The sequence below is a fragment of the Stegodyphus dumicola genome, chromosome 2, assembly GCF_044657685.1.
Source record: "Stegodyphus dumicola isolate Sdum_Otavi_A_Nest chromosome 2, ASM4465768v1".
Classification (NCBI taxonomy): Eukaryota; Metazoa; Arthropoda; class Arachnida; order Araneae; family Eresidae; genus Stegodyphus; species Stegodyphus dumicola.
In genome coordinates, this window is record NC_140769.1 from 283,635,317 (window position 1) to 283,650,295 (window position 14,979).

The 14,979-nt window shown below is 32.6% G+C and overlaps 1 protein-coding gene across 1 annotated transcript in view; it reads left to right on the forward strand.

Moving 5' to 3' along the window:
- The first annotated feature begins 307 nt into the window (after positions 1 to 307).
- The window catches only part of LOC118191073 (nucleosome assembly protein 1-like 4), a 41,672-nt gene continuing 27,000 nt past the window's right edge, over positions 308 to 14,979 (forward strand). The window contains exons 1-3 of the mRNA XM_085812232.1: positions 308 to 415; positions 1,066 to 1,104; positions 8,523 to 8,602. Coding sequence (XP_085668358.1) covers positions 1,088 to 1,104; positions 8,523 to 8,602 — 97 coding nt within the window. The 5' untranslated portion in view covers positions 308 to 415; positions 1,066 to 1,087. The remainder of the gene's footprint in view (positions 416 to 1,065; positions 1,105 to 8,522; positions 8,603 to 14,979) is intronic.

Genomic DNA, 14,979 nt, shown 5'->3' on the forward strand with positions numbered 1-14,979 from the left:
TGTAAAGACTTGAATCATATAAACCATAACGTTTCAAATTTAAATATAAAAGCCCATAAAATAATTTCACGCAATTAGCAAGCATAACGTGTATTTCACTTTCTTTACTTTTACTCATTTTGATTGTACGTGAGAATTTTCTCTTCTCTATTTATTAAGAAATATATTGCAAATGGACACTTAAAGACGTATTTAATAAATTTATTAAGCACAATCTAATTATAGAATAGTCTTTTCTTTTTGCTTCTTTGTTTTCCCCCTTGTCTTATGCAAAATTATCTGATGGTACATGTTCTGCTCGCTAGGCTAAAGAAATTTCAGACTGCGATCGATTTAGTGTCCGGAAACTGGCAATAGTTTTTCTTCTTCATTTTTACCGCCATTATTTTATTCACATAATTGTCCTGCGCCAGAGGTAGGTGTTCTGAAGCTGTCCATTTTGACTACCGGTATCTTTTTTTATATATCGTTTAATATAACTTAATTCATGCTGCACGTAGATAACGTTTGAAATAGGTTGGTTAATTTATAATACGGTGTGTAATGTCATTGCATTTTGAAAAATCGAACTGAGTGCGTGATTCACGCGTGCTGAAAAAAATTTTAAGCCTTGTGCGGAGTTGTACTTTTTTTAGTAAAATCAATGGCTCTGCCTTTCAAACTTTTAAATATAAGTGAAGAAAGATTGTTCTAATAGCTTCGGAAACTTAAAAATCTATTAAATTTAAATATTTTCCGTCTATATTGAATTGAAAATTCTTTTGTTCTTATTGCGCGGGCTAATTGCTCTTTATTTTCCGTAATTTATTTCAGTAAATTATATATTTTGTATATCATTTTAGACTATATAATGTTAAAAATATTATTATAAAGTAAGGAGAAATTTTAATATTTAAAAATTTTGATAGCATTTTTACCTTCGGATCTGTTACTTATCATATCTTATAAGCTGTTTTTCCCCCTTTATTATGCTTATTTGTTGATTTTATTTTCTATTTAGATGATGGATTATAAAATTTTAAATTAAGTGCCGAAATTTTAATTCCTTTTTCTTTAATTGTTTAGAAACCAGCTGACTGCTTTTGCAATGGGAGACCTTAAAGAGTAAGAACATTGAGTTTTTAATTTATTCAACATTTGAATGATGTTATTTTTCTCTAAATGATTTAATAATTGCCGTAATTTTGATCCCATTTGATTCTCCCCTCTCGCATTTCATGTGCTGCTTGTGGAATGTATCTTAAAATTGATAATATAATTTTTAGCATGTGTTGATGAAGATTCTTATTGGTTTTCTGAATTATGTAATTGTCATCTTATTAAGCAAGGGGCCTTAAAAGTTTGTAATTATATTATTCTATTATAATTTGTAAAGTACTTAAATTGTGAGAGATCTGCCTTTTGACAGAATTGTGCAGTCTGAAAATAGGCTTGAGAAAGCAGCACTTGTGAGGAAAAAGGTATAAAACTCTGAACTGGTTTGTTACCTAAATAAGCGATCAATCAATTTTTAAATAGTGTTAAATTGGTTAAGTGAATATTGTAAATCTGTTTTAACAACAAGATCGCCAAACTAAAACATTTAGGAACTAAGTTGATCTACCATTGTTCAAAATGTTTTTCTCATTATTTAATGCATGCATTGCAAGCCTAAATGATTCAAATCTAGACTCTCAGTATATTTAATGCATGTATTATCTAGATTGTGCTGTCTTATACCTGTTATGTGGTATTTATCTATCCAGTTTGTTACAGCTGGATGCTTTGGAAACATACACATTCAAGATGTGCAAATATTAGTTTGATACTAAATGATGGTATTTACATTAAACTGAAGAGTTTTGATGATATTTTTTAATGTAAATTTATGAAAAGTAAGTTACTGAAATGTATTAATTTTACTTGACAATTTAATTAAATAGATGAAAAAGCTGTCATGTTCTTTTCTGTCGTTTTAACCCAGAATTTTTTTTTACATTAAACATGTAGATTAAAATTCTTAACAAGTTATAAAAAAAATAGGGTTTCAATGAGCACTGGCTTCTCAAACTGTTGTACTTTTCAATAATAAAGTATTTTTCAGAAACCATTTATTAGCAAAAATTCTTTAAAGCAAGAAATAACATTATTGGTTTTAGGGTGAAATTTTAAGCATTGTCAGTTCATGTTAAATAGTTAAAATCTAAAATAGCAATAAAAAAGAAGTGTTCAGCTTAATTTTATCTTTCAAAGTTAAAAGGACAAGCATAGGATAATGTCTGCTGATTAAAAGCTTCATTGATTCATATCTATTTTCAAATTTTGACTGTGCTAATGACTTATGAAGTATTTTATAAACTACAGAAATATTTTTCAATTCCAAAATTAAATAGGAATATATATATCTAAATAGGAAGTATAAATAATTGATTCTGGTAATAAATGGTTATTGCAGAAGATTATTTCAGTAAAATTATAACTTTCTAAAATGATCGCGGGAGTTTAAGTAGTGTTGTGGTCTAGCGTGGAGATGGTCATCAAAGTTAATGTTCAGCAAGAGCGCTTCTTAATTTTTTAAGAAATATTAGTAATTAGACATTATTGCCTTAAAATAAATAAAAGGACTCCTTCCCTCTGAAATTAAAGTAATTTTGTAGTCAAGGCTTAGCCCTATTATCTATCATTTCATTACTTGGATATTTAAATTAAAATGCTAATACCCTAACTTAGAATTAAAAAAAAAAAAAAAAAAAAAGAAATAGTAACGTAACCTGTATCTTATTTGTAATGATTAATCTTAGTATCAAAATTGATGTTTTAAAATATCTAATCTAATTATGGTTTAAATAACTTACTAGTGATAGTAAACTCGAATTAATGGAGTTAATACCAAACACAACATGCATAGTGAATTTAAAATCAGTGTCTGAGGACAGCTGCTATAGAAAGATAAGTAATCTGCATTATAATTAGAAGGAAAATACTAAGTTATCTATTTTCAAACATCTTAATCCAAAGAATAAATTTTTTTGGTCTTTTAAATGAAATCAGTGTTTAACAAAAAGAGTATGTTTAGGCTGATGATTTGTAGCAAGTTAACATTGTTTTGCAATGATTTTTTTTGGGGGGGGTTATAGGATTTGGTTAACTGTTCCTGGTGTAGCTAGGGAGGGGCAAGGGGGAACATCTGTTCCTAGGCACAGCCTTCAGGAGGTGCTAAATTGATGTTACCTCATTTTAAAATGAAATGTTTTCCCATTTTTGCAAACAGGAGGTGTAAAATATTCAGCTGTCCCCCGGGTGCTGTAACTCCTAGCTATGACTCTGCTGGAAGTTGACTGTATTTCTAAAATGCAAATCATTAATATATTACATTTTCAGAGAATGCTTATTCAATCTATGGTAAATTATAAAGATTAACTAAAGACACCTTTAATTATCCTCAGAAATCATCTCTGGAATATGGTACATTAGTTGAAGACATATTAAATGTAACATATGTAGATTGACTTTAAATGTATTATTATAAGTCAGTATGCATTTTTATTTGATTTTCATCTATTGCCAAATATAAAATAATAATTATGAGAGCTGTAAGGGAATTTTTTTAGCTTAATAAATCCACCATTACAGAGGTTCTTTAGCAGGGAAGAGTGCAATCAGCCTTTTATTTGTGTTGGATTTAGTTTTATTTCATCATTCTAAAAAAGGTGCTTTTGTAGGCATTTTGCTATTATTCCAACCACCTTAGTAAAGTCACCAAATTTTCAGAAGTCGTCGAACTGTGGCGACCATAGTCGTCGAATGTGGCATAATAATTCATGAGGTAACCATATCGATAACTGAGTTTGAATGAGCAACATTGCCATTTTTTTGCATGCTGTTTTGGTTGTATTAGAAGCTGTAAAGGCAAATTGTGATATTTTTGGTCTTCAGCTGAATTTTGAAATAAGCGACTAGGAGATTTGGCTGCAAACGAAGAAAATTCTGTGAAATCTTTGCAGGAATATTATATTTTGCATCAAAAGTGGAAATGTTTAAATTTGCATTTTATGTTGGAAAATAACCTTTTAGGAAATGCATTGTGAAAAGTGTAACAAAGACATTGGCATTCGAAGCCGTTAATTGGTTCAAGGTTAATCATCTGCCATGTACTACAGCAGTCGGATTTATATTTTTCTGGAGTGATGAATTAACAAGTGTAAAATTTTGCTTTGAAGAGTTAGAAATGGCCAGTAACACCGTGGTAGACTGGAATAATTACATGTGATAGATACCATTTGTAAGTACTTCTATAAATTGTTGACTAGGATAAATATTGAACTAAAAATATGTACCCAATAGCATTTATAATATGAAATAACCTCAGATTTGAATAATCTGTGCAATAATATCAAATTACCCTTTTATTGTATACTTCTTTAATAGAGATGTTTGTTATTCATCAACATTTTCTATACTTTTTCTTTTCTATAAGAAACATTCTAAATTAAAAAAAAAATAATAATAAATTTGGAACTACTCTGATATGCGCCCTCAAGGCACCAAATTTCTCGCCCTCCACGCTGCCATATTGCTATCTAAATTTTTTGTCTACATTTCGAACTTTAAGCCTAAAATGTCTCCAAAAAGACGGTTTTCGTGAATGCAAAAACCACGTTTTGAACACACAATTTAAGCTAAAAATCCGAAACAAAAACAAAAAATTTAGATAGCAAAACCGTAAAGTTTCTAACCAAAATTATTTGACAAGAGTCCATGTACACAGCGATATGTTTTGACTTAAAAAAACATCCACGAATGGCACAATCTTGGCAACGAACGAATTTACAAACTACGCACACCTCGCTTTAATAAATTAACATAACAATAAATTTCAAAGAATACCATGTACACAGCATCCTGTTTCAACTTAAAAAAACATCTACGAATTGCACAATTTAGGCAACAAACGAATTTACGAACTACGCACACCTCACTTTAATAAATTAACATAACAACAATAAATTTCAAAGAATACCATGTACACAGCGTTCTGTTTCAACTTTAAAAAACATCTACGAATTGCACAATTCAGATGGTACGCACTAGTCAACAAAATAACTAAAATAAATTTCAAACAATTCAAAAAAACAACAATGACGACAGAAATTCATACTAAAAAAAAAAATGAACATTACATTCTACAAAATAAGAACAAGAATAAAATAAAATGCACTTACCATTAATGCTTTTTCGAAGAGCAGATATACCAATTTCATACCGCCTTTAACATGCCGCCACGTAATCACTAGTATCGTATTTATATGACAGCCAGACACACTATCCAGAAAATTCATACTATGGTTCACAAATAAATAAAATAACAAATAATCACAAATCCCTAGTTCTATCACGCACAACCACTAAAAATAATCTCCCATACTTTCTTTCCACACCTCCAAATATCCATTGCCCCTCAACAGGATGACCACGACGATATTTCCTTATGCCGAACTTCAATTCAACAACTTTCACCATTAAATCTTTTCCCCCTAGCTTCTCAGACATAAAGCATGACGGAAACCAACGAACTCCAGCGAAAGACTTTTCAACGTCAACAGGGTTGCCATACAACACGCAATCGCGCCAAAAACCAGCGCAGAACACATATCGCCACATTTGGTGAAATTAGGGCGTATATCAGAGTTGTACCTTAAATTTAAATATAAATAAGCAAATTGGTACTTTTCTATTTTGCCAAACAGACTATTGGGAACAATACACAGTATACACTTAACAATATTAATAATGCTGCAAATCTTCTCGGGCTCCTCCTCCAATCTTATGGACGACAAGACTTGGTATACACATAAAAAAAATGTTGACAGATGTTAGTTCTAAGAATTTTTTACTTTAGAAGCAAAAACATTTTAACCCGGCATTACTCGCACAAGAAAAACGAACGGGACTGCTCGCACTGACATGAGGGCGGTTTCTTCCCCTCTTTTACCATTAATGCACAAAATATAAACAAAAACAGACAAGAGAAAACATACTTTAAAACATATATTAAAAATTTTACCTTTAAATGCATACATCCATATGTTCCATGCATACATATTTTTCACAGACAAACTTAGTTTTTCTGTCTTTTTTTTTGGCCCCGCATACAGCACATCTTCTATGTGTCGTCTTTACCTTCTTAGCAGGGGTTGTACCAGCCTCATTATTGCCCAGCTTTACTTTTAGACTTAATGGGAGCATTGCTTGTTGACTTCTTACAATCTATCAGTTGAAATGGCTATGTTTTTAGAAATGAATGCCGGGTTCAATGCCTAGTTGGTGGTTTCTTGGTAGATAGAAAAATTATCCATGTATTTATTGCAGCAACGTTCTGCCTGTAATTAGAAATAGCCTACGGTGAATGACTTGAATACGATGTTGAATTTTTAGCCATTGAATACGTTGCAGCCATTTCGTCCACAACATGGATGGCATAGCACATTTCTATGTTTTGGGGTGTATAAGAAAGCAATAGTTGTTTCTTTCTGAAACCCAGCTGCCTCCCTTTAATCAAGCCAATAAAAATATTAGTACCTAGCCAGATTAAAAGATTAAGTTCCAAGGCAGAAGCGACATTTTTAAAACGTATGCATTTCCAGGAAGTTTCGAAATTATATTTCTGGCAGAAATCCAACATTTCCAGGGAATTTTATTTTACTCCATTTTGTTATACAGTCAAAAGTTGTTAATCCGGACTCTTTGGGACTTCGGCGATTCCGGATTATAGATCATCCATTTAAATCTGGTAAGATGGCATACAGAAATTATAAAATTAAAAATATGAAACCGTAATTTATGAAATAAAGAACAATTATGATCTAAAGGGTATCAAAATTTACAAAAAAAAAAAGCTTAATATTTATTTATTTACCTTATTAAACATTTCTTTCAATGCAAGTTGGTTAAGTTGCTTTGTTTTATGTGATAATACTTTCTCTTTACTTCTATAAACAGACATAATTTCTTGTTCAGTTACAAAGTTCCGCTGTTCAAGTCGTATAATTGCTGTGTCGAGAATACCGACTAACTTGTAAATCGAAATTTTTTCGTTTTCAATAACCTCTGTGTCACTTTCTTCACTATCGGAAGCGAATTATAATGACGAGGAATTTGATTTAAATTATATCAAAGACTGAGTACATTGAGATGAAATACTACGTGTAGTAAGGAATTATACACCAAATAAAATAAAAACATCTGCCCTGAAGATAAAGATAGTGCTGACAGATCAACTTCCAATTCATTGCGCGCCGCGGCATGCATCCCCCCTTCCACCGCAGAGCAGCGTGAAATTGATAAACAGATTTCGGAATGCTTTGAGAAAAAAGGATATGCCTTTATTCATTTTTTGCAGCAATTACACTTTTTGTTTGATGGACATCGAAACATTCGCTTTGTAAATCCTTTGGGAGCTCCAGCATCGGAAATTATATTTAACATAATCGAAAGTTCAAGCTTACTTTTATAAAATTGTTCTAGCAGTCTGCAAAAAATAATAAGCCGGATCCAGTTCGAAGATTAAGAAACAACGCAATCTGCAACATTAACTCAAATAGATAATTTTAGCTTATACCGTCAAATAGAGTTTTAGATATATATTTACTAATATGTAAAGGATCTACAAAGCGAAAGTATGTTTCGATGTCCATTAAACAAAAAGTGGAATTGCTGCAAAAAATGGATAAAGGCATATCCTTCATTTTTCTAACCATTCCGAAACGATGTACTCCGTCTTTGATATGATTTAAATCAAATTCCTTGTCATTATAATTCGCTTCCGATAGTGAAGAAAGTGACACAGAGGTTATTGAAAACGAAAAAATTTCGATTGACAAATTAGTCGGTATTCTCGACACAGCAATTATACGACTTGAACAGCGGAACTTTGTAACTGAACAAGAAGTTATGTCTGTTTATAGAATTAAAGAGAAAGTATTATCACATAAAACGAAGCAACTTAAACAACTTACATTGAAAGAAATGTTTAATAAAGTAAATAAATAAATATTAAGCTTTTTTTTTTTTGTAAATTTTGATACCCTTTAGATCATAATTGTTCTTTATTTCGTAAATTACGGTTTCATATTTTTAATTTTATAATTTCTGCATGCCATCTTACCAGATTTAAACTGTTAATCTATAATTCGGAATCGCCGAAGTCCCGACAAGTCCGAATTAATGACTTTTGACTGTATTATACTTATGTTTCCTTACAATGCATGCTGTGAAAATATATTAGTTATATGCTTTATTATAATTAATAAATCCTAATCTTAATGCAGTATTAAGCGCAAAAATGTTAGAATATAAAGGATAATGCATTGTTCTTAGGATTAGTTATTTTATAAAATCTAATAATTCAAACTTAGAATATTCTAATTTTATAATTGCTGATATTGAATCTATGGACAAATCAGAATTACAAAAATTTTGCTGATATTAAATTTTATGTACTTCTTTTTAATTGTACATAATTTTAAATGTAATATCTTATTTAGTGTTGGACAGGCTGGTGAGGGACCAGAAGTAAAAATTAACACTGGTGATGAAGCTGTTGACATTGAACAGAATACTGCACGTAAGTTTTAAATTTATTTTTATTTTATTCATTAAATCTTTGAGGTCTTGAGTGTTTCTTTTTTAAACATAAAAGAAGAATGGTCTTAAATTTAGGCAGTTTTAAAAATAGTGTCCTCATGGAAGATTTGGGTAATTATAAATTTTAATGTATAGTAATAATCATTGTGTATGTAATTTAGTTAAAATGACTATAAAATTTTATCAAAACCATTATTGAATCATGATATGATATAGGCACAGCTATTTAAAAGTTTCTTATCTGTCTTAGATTAACTATTAATGATTTAAAACAATGGGGCTTTTATGGTTACAGAGAAAAAATTTCGAAAGACAACACCCTCTTGTCCTGTGCAAATTGATCAGCACATTGAAGACTATAAATGGCATTGGAAGGATACATGTATGGCGATATAAAACATTTGCCTTCCACTGACAACTCTAGAGGAGAGGAGAGGAGGGAAAAAAATCTTGTACTGGAATTGCAAGCTTTCAACATGCTCCCTTCTGCAGATAATAATGCATTGCATGTAGGAGACCCTTGACAACAATGATGAACTTCACAATTTATGGCATAAAGAACTTCCTAATTTATGGCATCTTTCACTTCTGACAGTTTGGATCTTGGATCATATCTTTACTGCTGGCTTTAGCTACTAGGAGCTCTTACCAGTATATTATCATTTTACCATAGGCCATAAAGTTAAAAATTTAAAAGGTGTATTTAAAATACACCCGAAGGCGAGATCAATAAATGAGAGAACTCATAAAATAAGTTTTGCTAAATTGCATATCATGGCATAGCATGGGTTATTATATACGTAAATGGTGGCGAGAAGCGAAATGAAAGTCTAAGCTTCTGCGCGAGTCAAGAAGAGCAGGAACACGTGATCAGCATCCAGCATTTAGATTGGTCGAGGAGTCAGAGTTCGAAAAATGAAGTTTTTGTAGTTTTTGGCAATAAATAAAGTTCGAACATAGTAAAAGCAACATATATTTGTGAATTTAAGAGTCTTATGTCTTTTGAAACACTTGAAAATCTTCTAAACTTGCGATATAATCATTAAATGAATAGGAAACTGTAAAAGGCGAAAATGAGGTCATGTAGCTCACTAGGGCTAATGAGTGAAAGTAAGCACTTGGTGTTACCACGAACTTTGATTTTAAAACACACAATACGAAATAGTAAAAATCTTGGTTAAATAAGTAGTAAAACGAAGAATTCATCGATGAAAATAAAGTCCTAATTTTGCAAAGTTCATCTTTCTTGAATAGTAACTGCAAAGGAATAATTTTTTTTTTTTAATACATTATATACACTACCACCACTTAGAATTGTGGTGGATCGTTCGAGGTCTTTTCACTACGTTCTCATTAGTAGGGTCATAGTCTGTAAGCGATTTAATAGCTTCATAGGGAGAATTTCTCTTATCTTCAAAGAAGTTGTGTGCAGAAATTAGGATTTGGTCGTGAATTGGATTGATATCCAGGTCTTTGTGAATTTGAGAATTTCGCACGAACCAGGGTGCGTTCACTATGCTACGTAAGATTTTGTTTTGAAGTACATTTAATTTTTGTCTGTATTTTTCGGGCAGTAGCCCAGGCTGGAACTGCATAGAGGATTATTGGTCGAATAAGTGAGATGTAGATATTTTTCTTGGTACGGAGGTTTAACTTAGAGTTTCTTCCAATTAATGAGTAGGGAGCAATGAAAGCAGCGTTAGCCTTATTTGTAACATATTGAATATGATCTTTGAAATTTAGGGTTTTGTCAATGTAGACACCTAAATATTTATAAGAGTTGGCTACAGGAATATCTTGGTTATTGAGTCGGATATTTATATTCACTGGGATATTTTTTCTGTATCTGCGAAAGAGAACTACGCAGCATTTATCAGTATTTAGTTTGATTTTCTAGTCTTGACAAAATTTGTTAATAATGTTGACTTGGAGCTGAAGTTTCTGTAAAGCATTATTTGGATTTCGTGAACTGGTGAGGATGACTGTGTCGTCGGCATATTTGAGTATATTAGAATGAAAAGGTAGAGGCATATCATTTATGAATATTGTAAAAAGCTTCGGTCCTAAAACACTGCCTTGAGCTACTCCACTGTAAATCACTTTTTTTGAAGAGATTGCTTCACCACAGCGCACTTGAAAAGTACGGTGTTTAAAATAAGAATGCATAAGCTTAATAAAGCTGTTTGGTAAAAGGAAGTTAGCTTATGAAGTAAGCCGGCATGCCACACACGATCGAAAGCTTTTTCGAAATCGAGGAAGCATGCCGCTACTCCGTTCTTTTTGTAAATTTTTGGGCAATTAAATTCAACTAAATTTAATATTTGATGTGTGGTATTGTGGCCTTTACGGAATCCAAATTGATGCTTGTCTATTAGATTAAGGCGTTCTAGATGATTGGTGAGCCGAGCACTAAGTACTCATTCGAAAACTTTTCCAAGCGCTGGCAGAAGACTGATGGGTCTGTAATTTTTTGCTAGCTTTGGATCTTTTCCTGGTTTCGGGATCGTAACAATGATCGAATGTTTCCACTGTGATGGAAAGTAGCTGAGTCTAATACAAGCATTAAAAATATTTGTAATTAAGACTATGCATCTTCTAGGTAAAGCTTGCAATGCTTCATTAGAAATCATGTCATATCCTTTAGCTTTGCGCTTCTTTAATTTTTTACTAATTTGCTGAACTTCGTTTGGAGATGCAGGCGTAAAAAAATTAATGCTGGGACTGTTGAGGATGCTATTGACAGAGTAATTAATATCTTTTTCGTGATCAGAATTTTTATTTTCATGTTGTTTAAAAATGTTTTCTAATTATTTTGCATGAATTTCAGCTATGGAGTCTTCGGAGTGGTGAATTTTGCCCATGTGATACAGGGGGTGAATTTGATTGGGTGAAAGATTTCTGAGTGATTTAGCTACTTTCCAAACAGAGTTTGGGTAAAGATCCATGTTTTCTAGGAAATTATCCCACGAATTTGATCGATGGGTGGCGATGTCTTTTATTTTTCTGTTTAAATAATTAATATGACGTTTTTCAGTAGGATTGTGAGTAATATCCCATCTTTTTCTAAGTCTATTTCTTTCTTGTATAAGGGATTTAATTTCTTCTGGGATGTCATAGGGATTTTTATTCTTGACTTCTTTTATTCTTGACTGTATAGGTAGCATTATTGATAGCGTTTTGAATTTTGGAGTTTAATCTGGTGATTTCCAGCTCAATATCGCAGTCATAACGAAGTGTGGCTCTGCTGTTAACAGAATTTAGCTGTTCGGTAACCATATACCAATTAACTTTTGTATGAGCTTTAGGGAGAGGGGGATAAAAGCCATAGAAGTTGAAGACTATAGGGAGATGGTCAGACGAAAGTTCTGGGAGAATATCAAGATTAGGAAGGTTTTTCATCAAAACTATATCTAAAATATCCCCTAGTCTGTTGTGCGTATAGTGCGTTGGGTAATTGGGAGCATTGAGATTGATGTTACTATTGTGGATGAAGTTGCTTAAATTTTCTCCATTTCTATTTGTGACTCTACAGTTAAGAGGAATGTTTAGCATTTAAATCACCTGCTATTAAGGTGGGGTAGTTATTTTCAGTAAGTAGTTTCAGATTATTGAGATCAAGAGTGCTGGAGGGGGGATTGTAGACGGAGATAAAAAGAAAAGGTTCTCTAAAACCACTATAGATAAGTACTGCAGCATTCTCTGTAGTACAGGCGGGATTTAAATCATATTTGGCTGTTTTGATATGGTTTTTAATGAGAATTGCGTTTTCTCCCCCTCTATTATGTCTTCTGTCTTTTCTGTAGATGCGGTAGCCTTGTATTTTAAATTTGTCGCAAGAGCGGAGATGGCTTTCATTTACTAGCATAACATCAATGTTATGTCTAGTAAGAAAATTTGAAATTTCCACTTGTTGGTATCTGATGCCGTTTGCATTATAGTAACAAATCTTTAAGAAGCTATTTGTAGCTGAGATAAAATTTATTTGACTATGAGTTTGATTAAAATTCATAGTTTAGATTTGAGAAATATTCGAAGGCCGCCATACCGACCTCTAGTTTGTATAATATTGTTTTTGCTGTTTTAAATTTCTGGAAGAATTCTTTAACTTGAGTGAATTGGATTTTTATCCAGTCAAAAAAGCCAAGTAAGTGGGTTTGAGTTTGTGTCTTCTGTTTTACTAGTGTTTTCATTTTCCTTGGAAGTATTCCATGCATTTTTTGGTTTGTTCTCAGGGAGTGAAGGAAAATCCTTTTTGTTAAATTTAAATTGTTCTTTTCTTCTTTGAAAGCTTTAGATTCTTCGATTTGCTTCTGAACATTATAAGGATGTTTACTGCAACCTTTGAAGGAAGAAACGTGATTTTGCCCACAGAGGGCACAGACAGGGAGTTTGTTGTAATTTTTTGTTTGTTTACAAGTGAATGTTTCATGAGGCTCTGCAAATTTTAAACAGTGAGGTTTATAGTGACATTTGTCCCGTGTGTGCCCGTACCTTTGGCACTTATGGCACTGCACGGGTCCAGGGCGAGCTTTAAAAGGCTCGATGAAGACATCCAGACCTCTGAGTTTCTTTAGATCATATATTCTTTTACCTTCTTTATTTCTAGTACATTCTGTTATAAAAACAGGAAGATGAACTTTCTTTCCTTCAATAGTGTGAATTACTTGAATTTTTTGAATCGGGATACCTTCTTGGGCAATTTCGTTTTTGATTAGTTCAATATTAGCTGTTTTTGGAAGTTTTTTAATTATTGCCTTGATAGGCTTTTCACTGTTGAGTTTATAAGTATGAAAAGGAATAAGTAGTTTAGTTAGGTATTCAGTAACTGTGCTGTAGTGGTCTGAGTCATAAACTCTTATGGTCAGTGTACCTCCACTTAGGTTTCCACGATATTTTTTTATATTTAATTGCTCTTCAAAATCTTCTTTCATCTTATCCCAATCCCCCGTGAAGTCTGCTAAGACTATAGGGGGAATGTGTCCTGCTTTTTTGTTGGGTGTAATAAATTCACCTTCCTCTGCTTCCATGTTGTCTTCAGGGTTTAGTTCCTCGAATTTATTTTTTTGAGCTACTTCTGACAGTCTTGTGGATTTGATATATATATACCTTAAATTTCAGATAATCCGACGACTAGAAATCCAGTGGAGTGAGGTTTGGCCTAAAAACAACAAAGTTATTATAGATGACACTTATCTTGAAACATTGTACATGTTGAGAACTTGTAATTCCAGTAAAAGTTTTCCCCACCTCTCTCATGTTTTCATTGTTCTTTTAAAATGCTCTTTGCAGATGTTTTATGCTGGCAGTTTTCATCATATGCATATCATTTCAATGCCATTTTTAATTTTTTGATATCTGAAATTTCATTTTGATTGGTTTGACATCTAGGACGCTGGATTATGTATCGAAGTTTTTTCATCACCGCCCTGTATGTGCATTTCCATGCAGAATGACTCGCCATTTGCATTGGCCAAGTGATTACTGAGCGTAGGTAGCTCAATCTGGACTAAAATCTTAGTAAATAAATTGGCTTCATGGTCATTTTAGTGGTGTAAATGTCGGCAGATTCTCGATTTTCAAAATTGTGTAATTAAGTTGCACTAATTCAGGTACAGATTTAGTAATTGACAGGTCCATAAGATGTCTGGTCATTTGTTATAAAGGATCTCTTTCCCGATCCCGTTTATAGACCTTCAGAATAAATTATAAGAAAACACGTTGTTAATTATGGTGAAATATTCCAGACACCCCACTCATGATTTTAGGTTACCTTAGAGAACCTGATATCCAGTATCATTTATATGTGAGGTGTGACACAAAAAAAAAAGCAAGAGTGGTCCAATAAATCATTGTACTTACAGAATCAGTTATCTGTGACATCATCACCTTCAAAGCAATTCCCTTCAGCATTCACACACTTCTGCATTTGGTGCTGCCATTGCTTAACAGTTCTCGAACAAGGTTTTTGGAAAGACCTTCAGGAGATTCTTCTCCATTTTTGCCTGAATCTGTTCAGCTGAGGTAAAATGGGTTCCCTTTAAGTAAGATTCAAATTTAGGAAATAAAAAAAATTGCATGGAGCCAAATCAGGTGAATAAGGAGGGATGCCTTATCACTGTAATGTTTTTGCTGGTCAGAAACTGCTTGACCGATAGGGTCGTGTGTGATAGGCATTGTTCTGGTGGAACTGCCATCCACCACTCCACAACTGTGGCCTTTTTTTTCATGAAGTCTTTTAGTATTTCAATGTAGTGCTGATTAACAATCTGATCACTGGGAACCCATTCAATTATGATGAACGTGCTAGGCACCCAAGGGAGTGCCCAGCATGTTCATAATCTCCACATTGTACCTTCC